General features: G+C 40.9%; 1 protein-coding gene across 1 annotated transcript in view; it reads right to left on the bottom strand.

Moving 5' to 3' along the window:
• Window positions 1-21,429, bottom strand: part of JHY (junctional cadherin complex regulator) — a 64,691-nt gene that overhangs the window by 12,188 nt on the left and 31,074 nt on the right. Inside the window, exons 3-6 of the mRNA XM_063437026.1 lie at window positions 18,746-19,223; window positions 11,600-11,985; window positions 10,280-10,568; window positions 518-592 (exon numbers count right to left, since the gene is read on the bottom strand). Coding sequence (XP_063293096.1) covers window positions 518-592; window positions 10,280-10,568; window positions 11,600-11,985; window positions 18,746-19,223 — 1,228 coding nt within the window. The remainder of the gene's footprint in view (window positions 1-517; window positions 593-10,279; window positions 10,569-11,599; window positions 11,986-18,745; window positions 19,224-21,429) is intronic.

The raw sequence follows: 21,429 nt of genomic DNA, 5'->3' as shown, positions 1-21,429 counted from the left end.
CAAAATAAAAGCCTGTATGAGTAATTTAGGTTAGGCGTTAGATGGAAAACTGGTGTGGTATATGTGTTTCGTCACAGGCTAGGGGTACTCAATTGCAGTATTCAGATTTAATGAAAGTTAACTTACACAAGATTACTACTAAAGATTACTCCTAGCAAACGTACTATGACCAACAATCTGAAACAGATAGAAAATGCTTTGCTCTAAGCAGCTATACAAATTATTTTACTTTACAATCAATTGCTGTCAAAATTGAATTCATAGCAGATATATTTCTAATTTCGCTACTTTGGACACAATTTAGCAAATTCTGTTCTCAATTAGCCACAATTTATTGTTTAAAGATATAACCCGTAGCCTATATTCAGAAAGAGAATCATGATTTGAATTTCCTGTATTATTCTAAAAATAACATTGATAATGTTGAATACAAAACAGTAAATTCCATTATTGTCATTGCAACCTATACTTTATAAAACACATTTTACAATAATAAATATAAATGTCATATTCTTACTTTTTCTTTGCTCACTCTGTAGGTTGGTCCGATTCCTCCCAATTTCACTTCCTGCTTAAGGAAACTAAGACACCTCTAAAATACATGTAAAACATAACAAATTATAAATAATTAGAAATGACCAGAATTCGTACAGGGATTAATTAATTTATCTGTGCAGCTGTCTGTCAATCCAGCTATCAGCCTGTCTGTCTGTCAGTCGAGCTATCAGCCTGTCTGTCTGTCCGTCGAGCTATCAGTTTGTCTGTATGTCAATCTGTACAATAGATACAATACTAACATAATTAATCATTATTTTACTGTATCTCATGGTTCTTTTCAGACATTCTGGGAGATTATTACCTAATCGTACAATCCACGTTCTCACAGTGACTTTTTGCCTACAGAGCTAACAAATGATCCACCTGCAATGGATCTGCTGATAGTCCACTTACTTGCTCACAGAATGATGGTGAACTCAACAAGTAATTAATTCAGCTCCCCCCAAAAAAAGAGAAAAATCTAAGTATGTGTGGAATTTCAGTTTATTAATGTAAGCGACAGGCTGGACTCATTGTATGTCAGCTAGCAGGATCTGAAATCAACTATTTAATCATTTAATAAAGGGAAACATTATTCCCTCCCCTCCATACATTACCATATGTGTCCGCGCACTCTGGTCACTAAATCTTCCATTATGAAAATGGCTTTTTATCTCAATGGGAGGTCAAGATTTCACTATTTTACCTGTTGGGGCCCTTTGATGCTCATTGTTAAAATATAATTGCATTCTATTAATTATTACTGGCTCTGAATTTTCTGAATAAACATGGCTGTAATTTAATAGAATGTAGAAGGTCTGCAACTGCGTTTAACAAGAAATCTATTCTACAGAAGCAGCAATTTGCAATGTAAAACAACATGCGCCGAACTGCAGCCCTGATCCGGCTTCCAAATCAATACTCAGACCAAATGACAAGTGGATTAGCAAACAAAGATCAGGTATTCCTGCGGAGGCCCAACACAAGGCGATCTCACATAGCACACTCTATCCTAAATAGTATTGACAGAGCAGACCAGGTAAATTTTGTTTAATGTGATATTGTTTAATGCAATAAGCAGTCATTCATTAACGCGGGGGAGCTTAGTAATTAAAATATAATATTCAAACATGTGGTTTATCGGTGGCTGGTAAATACGGATTGACCTTCTACGATTTCCATAAGAACAAAATGGATAGAAAGAATACAGTGTTTGTCAGCATTTAGTGCTTTATATCACTATTGGGAAAAAGATGGAAACAACCAAATGAGATATATATATATATATATCAAGCGATAAAGTGGAGCACTCCAAAAGGACTTTTCAATCGTGTATTTATTGATACAAAAAGACTTACATTAAATCATCTGTTTCGACGTTTCGACCCCTCAGGGTCTTTATCAAGAACAATTTGCAAGTGACAAAAACAACATTTATATACAAGTGAAGATAATTAACTCACCAATACCTGGTGTGTGTGGCCGCCCGTCCGAACCCGGAAGTGTCACGGAGACCCACGTGGTTTCCCTAGCGTGCGTCAGTGCGTGCAACGTGGTTGCTATGCGATAGACTATGCTCAGTGCGGTCATGTGATTACTGTGACCAGAAGGTTTAGAATAACGATCTGAAACGTGTATACAATATGTGATCTCTGAAAAGGAGATCTATATAGTGAATGGTATGCCGGAGGGGAAACCTCAGGGTTAATGAAGTAAATAAATCAATCATTATGAGACATAAGACCCGAAAGGGTCCGAGTGCGATTAGTGCTGAAAACTACTGAAAACCGTGTGGTGAAAAAGATACCAACACCCAAGTGAATGCATACAATAACATACATCTCATAAATTATATTTAAAAACAAAATGGAAGGAGTTACTTCTTAGATAGAGTAATATGGAAAATCTATGTTTCAAAGATCTATTAACACAACTTATAGATCAAGAATACAAATTCACTGGCTATTTTCTATGAATTCAAATACTGAATAGTGGGGCATTATTAGGCGATCAGAGCAGAATTGGTAGTTAAATTTAATTTAGGTCACCTACGACTTCTATGACTACATTCAACAGAACATGGAAAATGTAATATATTCGTTCAGTCCCTTGGGGGTAACTGTATCCAGCCGGTGTATCCAGTAGGTTTCGCGTTGAAGTAGTGTTTTCGATCTATCTCCTCCTCTCGGACCTGGTGGGACGTGATCAATGGCTATAAATCGTAGGGTAGGGAGTCTATGGTTGGCTAGAAGAAAATGCTTAGCGACAGGTTTATCAGATTTCTGGTCCCTGAAAGCCGTATTGATGGTAGATCTGTGGCCTCTAATCCGATCTCGAAGGGTTAGGTCCGTTTTCCCCACGTATGAGAGACCACAGGGACATGTGATTAAGTAGATCACGTGATCCGTAGTACAAGTGATGTAATGGGTGATGGGGATCCGAATTCCGCTGTGTGGGTGAGAAAATGAGGTACTAGTGAAAATGAGGTACTAGTGTTCATGTGGCCACAGATCTACCATCAATACGGCTTTCAGGGACCAGAAATCTGATAAACCTGTCGCTAAGCATTTTCTTCTAGCCAACCATAGACTCCCTACCCTACGATTTATAGCCATTGATCACGTCCCACCAGGTCCGAGAGGAGGAGATAGATCGAAAACACTACTTCAACGCGAAACCTACTGGATACAGTTACCCCCAAGGGACTGAACGAATATATTACATTTTCCATGTTCTGTTGAATGTAGTCATAGAAGTCGTAGGTGACCTAAATTAAATTTAACTACCAATTCTGCTCTGATCGCCTAATAATGCCCCACTATTCAGTATTTGAATTCATAGAAAATAGCCAGTGAATTTGTATTCTTGATCTATAAGTTGTGTTAATAGATCTTTGAAACATAGATTTTCCATATTACTCTATCTAAGAAGTAACTCCTTCCATTTTGTTTTTAAATATAATTTATGAGATGTATGTTATTGTTTGCATTCACTTGGGTGTTGGTATCTTTTTCACCACACGGTTTTCAGTAGTTTTCAGCACTAATCGCACTCGGACCCTTTCGGGTCTTATGTCTCATAATGATTGATTTATTTACTTCATTAACCCTGAGGTTTCCCCTCCGGCATACCATTCACTATATAGATCTCCTTTTCAGAGATCACATATTGTATACACGTTTCAGATCGTTATTCTAAACCTTCTGGTCACAGTAATCACATGACCGCACTGAGCATAGTCTATCGCATAGCAACCACGTTGCACGCACTGACGCACGCTAGGGAAACCACGTGGGTCTCCGTGACACTTCCGGGTTCGGACGGGCGGCCACACACCAGGTATTGGTGAGTTAATTATCTTCACTTGTATATAAATGTTGTTTTTGTCACTTGCAAATTGTTCTTGATAAAGACCCTGAGGGGTCAAAACGTCGAAACAGATGATTTAATGTAAGTCTTTTTGTATCAATAAATACACGATTGAAAAGTCCTTTTGGAGTGCTCCACTTTATCGCTTGATATATATCCGGACGCTGGATGCACCAAAGGCAAGATATACTGAAGTTATTTGCAGGGGTGAGTGCCTAAATTATCATTTTTTCTATATATATATATATATATATATATATATATATATATATATATATATATATATATATATAACAATGCTTTTAAACAGGAAACGAAAAAATATCAAAATAAGTGAATCATGCTTGTTTATATTATTAATATTATTGGTATTTATATAGCGCCAACATATTCCGCAGCGCTTTACACTATTGTGCAAGCGGGAAATGTAACAATAAATCATTTATAGAATTGTGTCATCGAGTAAATATATAATATTCACAATGATACATGGACAAAAAGCAGCGCTGTGGATTTTTTTTTTTTTTTATTCTTTATTTTTATTGTGCAGGTGGTTACAGGCTATCACATACGCCACAACAGCGTGTTTCAAAGGTTCACAAGAGTTAGGTAGTGGCATGAGAGTTTGCACATTTTTATATTTATAACAAGTTTGGTTCAACGATATACTGTGTGTACTTCTACGTGCTGACATGAAGGGTATTAGGTATAGTGAGGTTATGTGCACAAGTCTAAGTAGAAAGATTTAACAATGATTTTTGTAAACATTTTTAAGCAGTATGCAATATAAGCCGCATAGCATTAACAGTACAGATAATGCAGTTTTTACTCGCTAGTAACGTCACTTGACTAATGCTTTTGTTCCAGGTAATTGTTTAACAGTTAGCTTGTGCGTAATAACCTGTTAGGGTAGGGACATTGATAGTTGGATTGGTTACGCTTATGGCAGTGAATGTGCAGCTTGTTTGTAATGCGACACATTTTCTGTTAAGGCATAGTGTTGGGGCTGTCCAGTTGATAAACTAGCAGAGAACATTATGTGGTGGTCTGCAAACTAGTGTGTAAGGTGCATGTCTATCTTGCATACTAAATAAACAAAGAAATGATGGCGAAGACATTGCTCCTAGCCCTTTGCTAGCCAAATGTACATACAAGTGTCCAGGAGACAGCTGGGCAACGTATTGTGGTGCACCGAGAGTCTGTGCGGTGGTGCTGGTACTTCCCCCGGTGCTTAATAGAGGCGGTTAGGCCTGTGCCCATAGTTATTCCCCGTCAGCCGACACCTGTTCTGCTGTGCCGTTGCACGTGGGCCCCTTGGATCGAGGTTCTGTCCCCTCTGGGACGCTGGGGGGAACTCTGCCCGTGTCTCTCGCTGGTATGTAGCCTCACTGCCCCCTCTTCAGCAGCGCGGCCGGTGCTGTGAGTATTCAAACGTGGGGCACCTCTTTGGTGGTGTCGGTTGGTGCCGCTGGGGTGTAGGTAGATCGGGCTTGTTGATTGGACCCCCTCCGGGGCTTGGGTGCGCAAGTGCTGGTGCCCCAGTCCCCTGGCGTTGCTTCTCTCTGCGCTGGTCTCCTGTCCCGTCGGGGGGCCACTCTGGGTGTACGAGGAGGATTCCCGCCCATGTGGCGCCGGATTGCTGGGCGGAACCACGCCGCCACCTCTCTGATCGCCATCTTGTAGGGCTGTCTCTGGGCCCGGAGCCTAATCCACAGACTGGCGCAGATCTGGTCGAAGAACTCCTGTAAGTTCCTGGGAGGCTTAAGCAGTGTGCGCTTTTTAGTAGGCTGTTTTTTAGTAGGCTGTAGCATAGCCGCCATCTTGTGTGGATTTTGTCGCTTGGTCAGGTGCTGGTCGCTGCGGAATTTGTTGGCGCTTTATAAATAATAATGAGGACCTGGCTCAGACAAACAGTCTAGAGGAGGTGGGGTATAAAAACACAGGAAGGGCATCAAGGGGGACAGCAAACAAACAAGGTGGGAAAGTATCAGAACTGGAGGTGAGAGTGGAGTGCGGCCCTTTATCATGTAATTTGCATCAGCTGCACACTTCATCACATACACAGCATCACCTGCACACTTCATCACATGCACAGCATCACCTGCACACTTCATCACATGCACACCATCACCTGAACACTGCATCACATGCACAGCATCACCTAAACACTGCATCATCTTCCCAGTGCATCACCTGCACACTGCATCACCTGCACACTGCATCACCTGAACACTGCATAACCTGAACACTGCATCACCTGCCCACTGCATCACCTGCCCACTGCATCATCTTCCCAGTGCAGCATTTGTACAGAGCATCACCTGAACACTACATTACCTGTACATAACCTCACCTGTACAGAACACATTGATGGTTACCTGCACATGCCACTACTGATACACAGCATCGCCTGTACACGGGAGTAATGTTACAGCTGTACATTGCTATTTCTGGTGATGTTTAGGATGCTGATTCCTAACAGTCTGTTTAGATCATGGGTCGTCAACCTGGTCCCTACCGCCCACTAGTGGGCGTTTCAGGATTCCAGGTGGGCGGTAGGGATTTCGGAGGCTATATCCTCTGTTTGAGAGAGTGGGTGGCTGGGCTGGTGTGGCTGGGGCTGACAGACCTAATCATTCTGATTAATCCTCCCCTCAGACTGTGCCAGCCTGTCAGTCCGAGGGGAGGAAGGAGGAAGGAGGGAGGAGCTGGGGGCTGGTGTGGCTGCCAGCAGCTGCAGGGAGACCTCTCAGTCTCCCTGCACACTCTAAAATCATTCCGGTCGCATGCCCCGCCCCCAAACAGAAGCTCTGCCTCCCGCCCACAAGCTCCACCCCCACACATGTTACTGGGAAGCTGCCCACCATACCAAGAGGACCCTGAAAGGTATTTACCTTTTTCAGCCCCCTACCCACCATTCAAATGCCCCCACCTCACAGACAGTCCCTCTACCCACCTCACAGCCCCCTACCCACTATACTGCCCCCCTACCCACCTCACAGCCCCCCTACCCACCTCACAGCCCCTACCCACTATACAGCCCCCCTACCCACTATACTGACCCCCTACTCACTATAATGCCCCCTACCCACTATAATGCCCCCTACCCACTATAATGCCCCCCTACCCACCGCACAGCCCCCTACCCACCTCACAGCCCCCCTACCCACCTCACAGCCCCCCTACCCACCTCACTGCCCCTACCCACCTCACTGCCCCTACCCACTATACTGACCCCCTACTCACTATAATGCCCCCTACCCACTATAATGTCCCCCTACCCATCTCACAGCCCCCTACCCACTATACTGCCCCCCTACCCACTATACTGCCCCCCTCCCCACATCACAGCCCCCCTACCCACCTCACAGCCCCCCTACCCACCTCACAGGCCCCCTACCCACCTCACAGGCCCCCTACCCACCTCACAGGCCCCCTACCCACCTCACAGGCCCCTACCCACTATAGAGCCTCCCTACCCCCCCTTACAGCCCCTACCCACTATAGAGCCCCCCTAAACACCTCACAGCTCCCCTACCCACTATACTGCCCCCCTACTCACATCACAGCTCCCCTACCTACTATACTGCCACCTACCCACCTCACAGTCCCCCTACCCACTATACAGCCCCCCATTCACCTCACAGTCCCCCTACCCACTATACTGCCCCCCTACCCACTATAGAGCCCCCTACCCACTATAGAGCCCCCCTACCCACCTCACAGCTCCCCTACCCACTATACTGCCCTCCTACCCACCTCACAGCCCCCCTACCCACTATACAACCCCCCTACCCACTATAGAGCCCCCCTACCCACCTCACAGCTCCCCTACCCACTATACTGCCCCCCTATTCACCTCACAGTCCCTCATCCACCTCACAGTCCCCCTACCTACTATGCAGCCCCCTACCCACCTCACAGTCCCCCTACCCACCTCACAGCCCCTCTACCCACCTTACAGCCCCTCTACCCACTATATGGCCCCCCCTACCCACCTCACAGCCCCCATACCAACTCACAGTCCCCCTACCCACCATACAGAACCCTTACCCACCATACAGAACCCTTACCCACCATACAGAACCCCTACCCAACTTACAGAACACCTACCCACCTTACAGCCCCCCCTATCCACCTTACGAAAATCGAACCAGATAATATTTAGTCTCGCAGCATCAACCTCAAGGACCTCATTAATCACTAGTAAAGGTAATTTCAATTTACTTTTTCTCATTAAACTTTATAAAGTTAAAAAACATTATAAACATGGATAAAGTAGAAATAAAAAGATAAATGTACGTACATTTATTTTATTTTTAAAAACACCCTCCTTTCTAAAAAATATTTCGCACTTGCGCGAAAACTGGTGGGCGGTAAGGAAATTTTTCCATCAAGAAAGATGCATTAGTGGGCGGTAGGTAGAAAAAGGTTGACTACCCCTGGTTTAGATTTTTAGATTTCTGTATTTAAAGAAGAACAATGTAGCTCTGTGATAAATACTCGTACATCCTTAAAGAATGAACTAATCCAGACCATTATGGCATTATTTCAGCCCATATTCCAGTAAAATTACACAAACGAAGCTCCTTTTCTCTCCTTTTCTCTCCCTGTAATCTCGAGGTACTTGATGCTACTAAATTAGCCTTGCATCTTATTCCAACACTCAAGGTGTGCTGCTATCATGTAATTTCCTGTTCTATTTTCACTTTGTACATAGATTGGTGAGCAGCTAATAGGGGTAATTTGGCAGCAAACAAGCTCCAGTACTTATAGCTGTTAGTACCATTTTCTATTCCAAGGCCTGCTATTAAATACATATCAGCTCAATGCTGCTGAACTTCCATTTTCACTTTTCACATTTTATTTCACAAATTTAGGAGCTGGGAAACTTAAAGCAGATTCAGCATCTACAACATGTAAGATTGCTGAGTTAGTCTTCAGGTAGGTGTGCATGTAATCTATACAGTGAGGTAGTGAAATCTCCATCAAATACATAGATTAAAAATATATAATTTTCTCCTCCTCCAAGATAGTCGACTTCAAGGACAGGCTGCGACGCTCACCATTTGCGGTTGGGGCGCACCACATTTGATGCTGGTGGATTATTCAACCATAATCAACAAATTTTTTTATATTTTCAATTAAAAGGTTTTCCAATAAGATATGATACAATTGTCAAAATCATGGTACATAATCCCGCTGGCAATAACATGGAGCACTATAATAAAACTGCTAATAAATTACTAGTCAGCAAGGAACAGGTAAACAAGGAACGAGAGAGAGATGGGGAGAGAGAGAGAAAACAAGGAATGAGAGAGAGATGGAGAGAGATGGGGAGAGAGAGAGAAAGAAATAGAGAGAGAGATGGAGAGAGATGGAGAGAGAGAAAACAAGGAATGAGAGAGAGATGGAGAGAGATGGGGAGAGAGAGAGAGAGAGAAAGAAATAGAGAGAGAGATGGAGAGAGAGAAAACAAGGAATGAGAGAGAGATGGAGAGAGATGGGGGGAGAGAGAGAGAGAGAGAAAGAAATAGAGAGAGAGATGGAGAGAGAGTAAACAAGGAACGAGAGAGAGAGAGATGGAGAGAGAGAGAGAGTAAACATGGAACTGGAGAGAGATAGAGAGAGAGTAAACAAGGAACGAGAGAGAGAGAGAGAAAGATGGAGAGAGAGTAGCATTTACAGAGTAACACAGTATAAGGTGAGTATTGCGAGGTGGACCTGGGTTCTTTGGATTTCACATTACATGGGCTGCATAAAGAATATTGTATAATTTTATGTGGTTCTCGAGTCATCAGTGTCCCCAAAACACTTTATAATAGGGACTTCCCTTACCATGTGCTCCCTATTGAGTGATGTCACGTGACATCATATTTTAGCGGCATATCATCAATGTGTCTTTTAATTGCCAGTCAAACCACTTCACTCCAGAACTGGTACTTTTGGGCCCTGATCGCTACTTTAATTAAAAATAAACCTTCAACAAAGACAACATAAGAAAAAAGAATGTGATAGTCTTATTATGATGGAATAATCCCAACTGCCTATAAAATGAAGAATAAAAATTAAAGCTGGTTTGAGAGCTTGTGATATATACAGCAGGTTCTATAAATAATTTCAAGTAAAAAGACGTATTTATGGATTATTAAACATTGTTTGCATGCATCTAGTGTAGAGAGATTTTTTTGGGGAGACAACAGATAGGCAACAGTTTCACCTAAACATTAAAGATGGATATTGTTATGTATTTTGTTCAACGTTTAGCATTTATCAACGTATCCGGAATCTCATTCCAGATTCGGGTACTGTATGGTATTGTACTGCATTGTACATTTTTCTGGTAATTGTTGGGGTCCCCTTCCTTCCCTACCTGTGTCTCTGCTTTGTCCATCGACTTATTCCTGGGTATGTGATGTGGATCAGACTCTGAGACGGAGTCGCTACTGTTAACGTATCCTTCGCTTTCAGTGTCAATCAGAGAGGAGCCACTAGATCCATGTAATGGGGGGCTCAGTGCATGGGTGTACGATGTGCTCCCCTCCCTCTGTCCATGTCTTTGAATATTCTTATCGTGCCCCAGGTTTTGGAATTCGGAATTACTGTTTGCAGGGTTTTGTAAGAATGGTTCCAAGTCCATCTCCGGTCCAGGATGAAAATGCCTTTAAAAAAAAAAAGTGAGTTTTATTAATACAGTAAAAAGGTGAGGTTACATGTCCTTCTACTAAAAAAGCAGTATGAATATTAAAAGGTACACATCATGTATGAACAGGTTGTTTGTTTTTATTTCTGCCTTTCACTAATCCCATGTTGGTAATGTAAATCCTTGGGTTCGATTTTTTTTCTGACTATTCTTTCAGATTGTTTTCTGTATTTTCACTAATTGGCATTGGGGCAGAGAAAAACCTTTCTGCTTTTATTTAAGTAACCAGTCACCCAAAAATATAAGAAAGGAGAAACACAAAGAACGAAGACAACTGATCTTAGACAGGACAAGGAACAAGGCCCGCGGACAATAGGCAGGAATCAATGATGGCTGACAAAGAGTCGATCAATCTGTTCATTGAAAGAAAAGACATTTCCATCTTAATTAACTTACGACTCAGATATTATCTCCCACAGCGCACACATTCATAGTAAATAACAATGAAGGGTTATACAGGTATCGGACTATCAGACTTGGATATTGGACATTCATGAGCAAGGATGTAGAATAAAATAACCAATCAAGAATGAATAACCATTAACGATCACGTCTCATCATCACTGGGTAACAGAGCCCAAAGAGAAGTTGGAGGGCAGATAATAGCCTGGGAGGCAGTATAAAGAGGGGCAAGGACAGCTTTGGGGGGCAGTATAAAAATAGGGGACCTAATAGCACAGGGGACCATACCGAAAGGAAGGAACAGACAGTAGGTTGTGAGATTGGGAGATTACAAGTCATTAACATTATAGCTATACAAGACTTTGCATCACAGTAATTTATCTAAATTAAATAATGGAAACACAAATACAGAATTATTTACCGTAAATTATACAGAATTAAATTAATTACTTGTATTTTCATTCAGAGCCCATTAAAATCCTACAATGGATTACTCAACTACTCTTTTTAAACATTGGCAAAAAAAATCCATTATTTCCTTTTAATTTTCCAACATAAAATAACAGCACTACACAATTGAATTCTTACCTGAGAAAGATATGACTTTGTGGATTGGAAATAGTCTGATGGTAAAGTAAACTCTGATTCTCTCTTGGCAAGGAGTACCTCGGGGGTTGGGCTTCAGAATTATAATTCACACCATGCAGTTCCTCATATGAATAAGCATTTAAGTCTATAAAACCAAAGGAAGAAGTGCTTTCGCTTGCCTGGTGTTTACTAGATAATTCAGTCCTATTCTCAGGATAGCGCTGAGGTCCTGACGCATTTCTATCAGACATATTTGTGGAAAAACTTGTGCTCAAACTTTCTGTGTCTTCAGATTGTTCGGAAGCTGGACATTTTACTTTTAGCTGTCTGCCAGTGACAGAGTGACTTGATATTTTCCTTATTGATTCAAGTTCTTTCTTCTGATCCTAAAATAGATACATGCTAGCGTTTGTAAAGCATTGTGCAGATTAATGACATGTTCTCAGCATTAATAACTGAAATTACAACGGCTTATTGAAGTAACTGTGTCCATCGACTGAAAATAGGATGTTTGGAAAAGTGCAGTACTATTACGCAATGTTTTATGTCATGTTGGCTTTTGTACCCTCTCCTAAAGGTGATGCGTGACAATAAAACCCAAACAAAATTAGATCCCAAAGTACATTTCTAATTGACCTAAGTAAAAGAAAGACATGACTCTAGCAGCACTGTCCCCTCTCTGAAAATACATTGACCCAATTCCAAATGAAGGCCTGCTTACAGTTTGTATAACAGAACTATGCTGGAAGAGCTATCATTTGTTACGTGGTGACATAGATTTGGACCTGAATGTGCTTGAAATTCTGCATTATTAGCATTTATGACACCATTGCATCATTTTCTATCAATAAAGCCTAATAACATACCCCATCACATTCATTGCAATTATTCTCTAAACACCTCTTACGATGGTTCTGTTTATTTTTTTGCACAATTCTCCAATTTAAGAATTCTAAACTTGCTGTGATCTTCTCATACGGACAAATCAACATTCTGATCCTGATGTTTAAACTGTTTTCTTTCCACAACTAATTATAATTTCCTTAAATATTAACTTCTCAAAGACTTTGTTTAATATCGACATGACGTGCACTTACATCTGGCTGGAGATACATCTGGCTGAAGATACATCTGGCTGGAGATACATCTGGCTGGATTGGGATTTCACACATATTCCAGCACAATGTGTATATTATACTATATGTGTATGTCATGTTATACGCATGACAAGGGACGCCGCATATTACCTGCAGATTGCGCCCCAAGATCTGATTAAACCAGAAAACATACTGGGATCTCTACTGTGACTGGTAAAATGTGACAAGTTGACTGACTTGGAAACTTGGAGAAACAGAAAAATCAGGTTTTAGATGCCGCTACCATTTAAAAATGAGTGAACTGGTGGTCACGTTGCCTGTTGGCGACAAGGCCCTGGGGAGATAGCGCAGCTAAGCGGACAAGGGCACATGTAGGAGTGTGGGGATAGATGCAGGGGAGGGTCTTTGATAGTGGGTGTATTGTGTGGGTGGGGGTTAGGGCTATGTGAGCTAGCAGGGGGGAGGTCTTACCTCAGTGCCACTTGGGATTCGGGCCAGTGAACAGCTTCCCGCCCGCCCACCCCGCGTAGGTTTAGTTAGTCACAGCGAGTCGGGGGTATGTCCTTGCCAATTAAGTGTGGTTATGTTAAGGATGGAATAAGTTCCTCATGTTTACAGGTCTCAGCCTCCCCTGCTTCAAAAGGTTTAACTTTAGGTTGCCTGAGGTCTCGTGCCCATCGAGCGTGGATAAGGTCGGCTGATGGCAGGCATTGGATTATGTTTTTTATGACGGGGGGAGGTGAGAGGCAGTGGTGTTTAGGAGCCACTGCAGGTTTTTATTGGCAAGGACGGGGGCTTCTCTGTATAGCACTGTATGTTGAGTTGTTATTTATATATATATATGTTATGTTTTGTTGCTAACAATTTCGTTACAGAAAGAAGAGTTTAATATATGGAGTTATGGGTGTGTTATACAGTAATTTATTTATGTTATAATAAATGCTGTGGCCTGTTCATCCATACCACGTTGTCTGTCGTTATTGGGGGGAGGTTGAATGGGGTTAATTATGTTTATGCTTCATCGTAATTCCCCACTACGTACATACAAGATGGAGACTGAATCGAATTTGCTGAGACGAACATCAGAAATTGACTTTAACTACGTTCTGCCATGGTCTATCAATAAGGAAAGGATGTCCTAAACTCAGAATTCTAGGGTTCATGATGCACTGAATAATGTGTCTCTCTTCCTCAGGAGCTCTCGATAAAAAGGTTCGATTTTATAAAAGATCAGAATCATTATGCATTCACTTTTTAAACACAACTGAAATGTTATTTTGAGAAGACAGAACTATCCAGGCCATCGAGTGATAGCATTTACTCTGTCTGGCACACCGCCTGCTTATTGAGTGCTATCCTGGCCGCAGCTTCCCGCCGAGGGCCTGCCATACTCTCTGCCATTCATTCGTCAATGGTTCCTGAGAACAAAGGCCACTGCAAAGAGCTCTCAGCAGGCTACAGTAGCAGTTATACTTTAAAATGCATTAATTTGGATAAAGACAGAAATCAACCAAACAGGTAGAGGGGAAAAACAAAACTGAGGCAAAATGGAAACTTTCCATGTTACATGAAATTTATTTTCCTCAGTGGAAACAAATATAAAAAATAAAATTAAATTTCTTTTTAATTACTCTTTAGGTTTTTATTGCATTAAGTAGTTCTATATACACAATGATCCTTCCGTTCAGATGGTCATAGTGGCGTATTATTGGACTCCATAGCTCCCACAAGGCAAGTCATGCAAACGAGAGGAAGGCGATCTGAGTTTCGGCCTACACTGATCTCTTCCAGTCCTGTCCATTGGCCCGAAGTGACGCAGAGCCATGCTGGGTAATGACGTCATAACACAACTTCCCATGGATCACAATTATTATTATTATTTTATTATTTATATAGCGCCATCAGATTCCGTAGCGCTGTACAATGGGTTGCCAAAGTACAATGTATTCAAGACATAGAGCTAGGCTTGCTACACTACATCTCTGCCTAAAATATCTGTAGATAGAAATTGGTGTCATCGTGATCCGTGCGAGAGTCCCTGATATTATTTTTGCCCTATCTTGTCACTATACAGGCTCGCACGGCAGTTGGGTAGGGTAGCCCCAAACCAGGTCCCCAATGCTGCTATTCCTGAATTCGTCCAAGTGGGATTTTTATTTAAATGAAAACATTTAATTCTCTAAACCACGATCCATACTAAGTACATAGAACTTCCTGCGCAATGCTTGTTGGATCCGTTTTCCTCTCTCCGTGACCTATTGTATCATACACATTGATTATGTAGCATTCAGACGCAGCCGTTTCCAAATTTGGTATTTAAAATAATGCTTGATTTTCTCCTACAAAGAGTTTAAAGTGCTTCTAATGTGGACAGCCTGTTGTGCTAATTGAGGTCTGAAGGCAGTCGTCCTACTGAATCAGAAAGTGTTTGGTCGGATAATGGAGCCGTAAGCTGACGAGAAGGGTGCGCAGTCGGACCGATATTAGCATTTATTGTCATCAATGATATTAAGGAGACACAGACGATCAGACGATTCTTTTATCTCACACAATGGATTTCAGCCAAAGAGTAAACTTTGCAGCACTTTACAAAAACAAAAGATAAAAAAACAACAACCGAGTCTACAGGCGCGCTAAATCGCAATAATTACTAACAACATCAGCCGTGATACATAATATGAACCCATCAAATTAAACAGAGGGTAGCAAAAGTGTTGTGTCAGAAATGATTCATTATTTGATAGTTAACTGTTTTTTCTCCGTGGTAAACACCTACAACTCTGTAAAAATAGGAAACAACTCATCCGTTCGCCTGCTTTTTGCCTTCTCCTGGTTATCTTGTTTTGGAAAACACATGGTATCAGAGCGGAGCTGGTTCACTCGGCGAGGCATACTTCCACATTATCCCTTTGAAAGTGGAACAGGACACAACCTCTGGCTGCATCTTTTTGTGAACTATTCTATTAATACCAATCAAATTGAGAAAATGATCAAATGAAATTGCATTTTGAGCAACATAAGCTGTGTAATGTCTTTTTCTGTTAAATTGAGGCCTATAATTGCTTCTCTACAGAAAAGGTACAACAAAGACAGCAATCATACCCCGTCATTATGTGAGACTAGGAAACCGGCCTTCGCTGCAGGGACTTCAAAGGACTGAGCTCCTCGAATTGCATTTGGCTGCTATTGTAGAAGCGCACACAATCATGATTAGGTGTTTACAGTGAGGCCGGCTACGGTGCGCGCAGTCTGAGTGGAGCAACTCTAGTGCCATTAGAAAACTGTACATTATGTTCCTTCCTTTGAAGTAATGGTTTATAGGTAAGAAAGCAACTCTCTCGGAGGACAGCTGAACTAGATTGGGCATCTAGCTCCATTTCTCTCAAAGAAACACACAGGATTCTTCTTAGAGAATAAGAAAACACTAAAAAGTTAATATTAGAGAGAATATAACAAGCAAAATAACACGCATAAAAAAAAACCATAACTACCTCCGAATGTGAAAGCAGCATATCTAAAAACAATTATGCTTTTACACAATTGGCATAATATCTGCGGCTGGATAAATTGGCAGATAATGCAGGAATTAGAAGATGTCATTCAACGTTTCTTCCTATTTTGTAGATTGAAAACATGTTGTTTTTTTGTTTGCGGATAAAGGGAATTTCTAAAACATTTGTAATTCACCTAGCGATATAAATGGCATTTCCGGATAATAAATTCACACGAACGCCCTCTGCATGTTGGGGAGGAGACAGACAGACGGTTTTTATAGACTAAACGTCCTTGCTAAATCGCTCCTGTTTTGATAATATGATCATATAGTCGTATAAAGTTTACATAGAGAACGCACTAAAAATGGGAACAAAAGCTTTCATTGTTTTATTGCTATCTTATAAATCCCCATTTTTAAAACATACCGAATATGTTTTCACTTCTTTTTCTGTTGTATTTAGAACTCACTCTGCAACTGGTGGCATCTTCCAAATTGGCTTCACATTTTGTCTTGTTTCATAAATGTATAAGTTGTTTTACAACTGGTGCAAGACTCAGGAAAGAGCAGGTATCCTTATAGGGGCTGCAGTTCATAATTATCATGTCTGCTATTAATGGTGGGTTGTAATTGAGATAAATTAACATTTCTTGCTAATGATATATAATAACATATCGTTTATTTATTAATGTAAAGCTTTGGCAAGGAGAAAGGTAAATAACAGATCACAATCCCCTCTATTGTAGGATGAAATTGGGCCGGATTAACATAGAGGCTGATGGAGTTGAAGCTCCAGGCCCATTGATTTAAAAAAATCAAAAATATTTTTTTACTACTCTTCAAATGCACTTGCTTTGTGCAGAAGGAATTACGTATGGGAATTTATAGGGGATGTGGGGGATCAAAATGTATGTGGACTGGTTGACTATAAATTAGTTCAGGTAAAGCTAAGTTTGTGCACTGTGTAAATGCTGTTGCTGCTTTGGTCTCTCTAACACTGGGCGGTGCAGACTGCATGATTCGCGTCAGTGTCCCACCGTTTACCCCGTTTTCGAAATCCCACTTCACTGGACGGTGCTGTTATGGGGTTATGTATTTGGTTAAGAGATGAAAGAGAGAGATTAGCATAGGGTATGCATTTTCTTATAGCTGCATCCAGTGATTTTCCCTCCAGCACCACCTCCACCAGATACAGGACCCCCGGGAGCAAAGGCTGTTTTTTGTCAATAAAATTCAGTAATTAGGCCCATCGTAATCATCAGCACCAAGCCCAATGGGCTCTTAATCTAGCCCAGGTCAGAAAGTGCTATTCGTCATACAGTAGTTACAATGTGACCCACTGAGCTAGCAATCTATGCCATAATAATGGTAAAGTTGTACGTGTACCTTTAGATGGATTCCTGTTCCCTTCTGGTCTTTGCACATAAATCTCTTTTCTTCTCTTGGATTTGCGGTTATATTCAATAATTCAGCCACTGACTGTGTAATTATTTCAATTTTAATCAGTCCACTTACTGCAAGTAATTACATCCAGTTTGTCAATACCTGCACCGCGTCGTGCTTTCAATATTCATTTTTAGAGCTTAATTCGAGGGAAATGGAAGCAATACAATGATTCCCTTCATTATTGGAGCTGCTTTTATTATAAAGGGCAGCTGTGTAATCCAGGCGGACATTTTTGGGCGCACTATTCTGTCTAGTTTTCTACCTATTCTATTTCTTAAGTCTTAACATTTTTTAGGTCCTAGCTCTGGATGTCTCAGTTCTACCCCACTCTACGCTTTAAACCTTTACCAGCTCCGCTGAAGGGTGAGTCCATGTATTTAACCCCCTTTCAGTTCGGTGCCTACACAATATTTCCTTACTGTATTAACCTCTTCAATGTCTGCTGAAAAGTGATTCCATATACCTACCCATGCATCCCAATCATCTTGAATTCAGTGGGACAGTCCTAATATTTGGGTCTGTCCTGTCATCCCTGTAACTATGTAATTGTCCCAAACATGCATAGCATGGTACCAGGTAATAGCAGAGATTGAAACAGTATTCTTTGCATTGACCAGCCCTTAGTGGGCTAGCCAACATGATTGACAGACCACCTGACCTGCCAGTAATTCTGGCGGACATACCCCCTTTTCTGTGACAGTTCAACCCTTTGGGTGTAACCAGTGATACAATCACGTCACTGGCTTCCCCTATTACTCCCCCCACCAGCAGTGTTCCATCTCTTGGGGGGGGGGGGAAACCTACCACACTTGCCATGAAGTGTTGTACGCAACCCCCCCCCGGAACAAAGACAGGTCTGAGACCTTCCAGTCTTTGTCAGTGGGATCGGTCTAATATCCAGCATGTCTGGCTTCTCACGACACAAGGTAAGTAAAACCTGCGTGTAATCTGAGCGGGGGCTAAGCAGATGGCAAACTATTAGGTTTCTGCCCATTCTCAGTTTTATTATATTTTCAGTTTGTTTTAGTGATCCAACCTTGGCACTCCTAACCAGCTGGAGCTCCGTGTTCCGAGGGTGCCAGAGAAAATACCCAACGTCACACTGCCTACCTTAGTTGGCATCTGTTCGTCTGCTTTCTTCTTGTGAATATCTAGGTATGAATGTGCCTTGGGACCGCGCACCCCTAAAGTATGCTTGTTCTTTTCAATTAAGTCCTTTTGTGAGTTTTTTGACTTTCCCAGTTGGTTTTTGTTATTCTCATTCATGGCTGGGATTTCCCGTGTACCATGTGAAGGCACTGCTACAGAAGAATCTTTATTGTGCTCTGTGGCGGTGTCCAGAGGGGCTTTATTTTTGTGTGAGGAACCGATAACCTTATGATCCGTGGATAGTTTATCCGTCTGTTTCACTCGTCTCTCCAGTTTCCTTAGTGATGGCTCCTCGGGGGTTGAATCATATCCTGACAAGGAATCATCAGAGAAATCCTCTAGCTCCTGTAATGAAGCAGAAATGTCTTCCAAACTCTGATTTCTCTTCCAGTCAGGGTTGTATCGTAAACTAGAATAACTGACATCGACTTTCTGTGCGCTAAAGAAAAAAAAAAAAAATGAAACCTTTTAGAAATGTGCAATAAAAGGCCAACAAATGGACAATGAACTTTCTTTAACACAATGGCACAAAAACTAGGAACACATGAATATTTTTTGCAGAAAATGTATAAATTGTCTTTGTGGGACTCTTGCCACAAGAATATAAATATTTCATAAATACCTGGCTCAGTAATTGCCATAAGGCAGGAAACACAAAGTTTTACAGTTAAAAATGATCTAACTTCCACAGCTGTGTTGTCTCTTAGTGTAATCAATATACCTATTTGTACCTGCATTCATTTGTGCCTTTGGTATGCTTCGAAGTTTGAATTACCTGCACAGATGTAATCTGAAGTACACTCAAATGACACGCTTTTCAATTTTCATACCAATGATACTATATTTTTTCCTGAAATGTACCCACGTCCCTTTCTTTATTCTGTAATCCCTGCTTTCGCTAAACGAAATATTGAAATACTATAAATAAAGAATTTATAAAAAAAAAAAAAAAAAAATGTAATCTAACTTTGGAGCAGTATTGTAGAAGTAAGCAGTTACCGTGTAAATGAATGAAATGTTCCTGCTGATTGATCCACATTAAGAACACTGAAACTAACTCAATCTTTGCAGCCAATCTCAATGCATCTACATTTTTCCCAAAAGGTCAATAAATACAAAAGGTTTGTGAATTTAACCGTTTTCCTGTTTATTGATGGCCACATACAAACACAGCCTCAGTGCAGGGAACATGTTTACAAAGGAAAGTCAGGCAACTAGTTAGCAATCAGGCTTCACGCTAGACTTTCTTTCCTCTAAAAGGTCAGAATAACGTGTTGCTCTGCCAGAGTGTGAGCAAGAAGTCATGTGACTCATTCATTTGCATTGAATGCCAGGCTCTGCAAGATTCATTTTAAAATCCAAATTAAAAGAAAAAAAAAAAGAAAAGAGAAAAATAAAAGTAAAATGAATAGGTAGCTTTATTTAACTATTAAATTGTTCCTTTTTAATGTGAAAAAAAGGCTGGTAATTAGCAGCCTTACCTATAGAACGTTTCTGAATTATAAAAAATTAGCGTCGTTAACACGGAATTAAAGGTGCAATTAGCTGGCTATATTAAAGAAAATTCTCAGCAATCGCGCTCGTTCTCGATAATATACGAAAAAAACACTCATTCCTAAACTACATTTATCTTAATCAATTAAAAAGGCATTTTAAAAAAATGTAAATAGTGTGTGCAACGAATGCGACAAGAAAAGCTATTACACACACGCTAAATTAACGTGCCACTAATGCCCCAATTGTCAGTTAGTTTTAATTTGCAGTTTCAAACTCTGGCGAAATTAACCGAACCTTTTTAGTGCTTTATTTCAAATATACAAGTACTCAAAGCGTGAAGAATAATAAATGCTTTTGATTGTTGCTATAAGTCTTCATCGTTTTCGAACTGTAATAGTTTGTTAATGAAATTCACATGAAGTGGAAGAAATTAACGCACCCAGTTTTTTCTTTTGATGAAAATTATGCAGGTTCCTGATTTTAATGTACGTTTTATGAACTTGATTTAAATTGAATTGAAAGACAGAAACACGTGAGGGATTCATTAACACAAAGGTCACAAAATACCCATCAATTAATTATTCCTTCATAAACCACCGATTCACACAGGGTAGTCCAATCGCCAGATTTTTGGGATTGCTACGTATTCCGCATTCTGTGGTACGTGGTTCCAAGGAGCTTCTCTCCATTTGTAGGATTGATGTGCTTCTAGTGTGGAAACAATGAACCAATCATGGGAAATACCGCACATGTAATACAGATTAATTAACCGGTTTCACACGCGAGCGCATAAATTACATGGGAAGCAATTCGATGCGCAGTAAAAATGAGCAATTTGGCAACACAAATGCCACTTAGAAAGTTCCTGAAAGGTTAAAATAAATTCACCCAAATTCAGCAATCTCTGTATTAATTTACCCGGCACACGAACACTGTGTCGCTGTTATAGTGGATAATGACTGCAGTTAAAACAAAAAGGTATTCGATTTAAAGCTAGAAATTCCTCTTATCAATGTAATTAACCATTTACTGTATGTAATTCTATGATATCAAGCAGAATGACAATATTGTTGTATCTATAATTTATTTATTTTACCATCTATACAGCATTTTACTTATTTGCAAGCTGATGCGTTATTAAGATGTTT

This window comes from Pelobates fuscus, chromosome 11, assembly GCF_036172605.1.
Source record: "Pelobates fuscus isolate aPelFus1 chromosome 11, aPelFus1.pri, whole genome shotgun sequence".
Taxonomy (NCBI): Eukaryota; Metazoa; Chordata; class Amphibia; order Anura; family Pelobatidae; genus Pelobates; species Pelobates fuscus.
The sequence above is the reverse complement of the archived record's forward strand: the minus strand, read 5'-3'. Positions and strand labels throughout refer to the sequence as shown.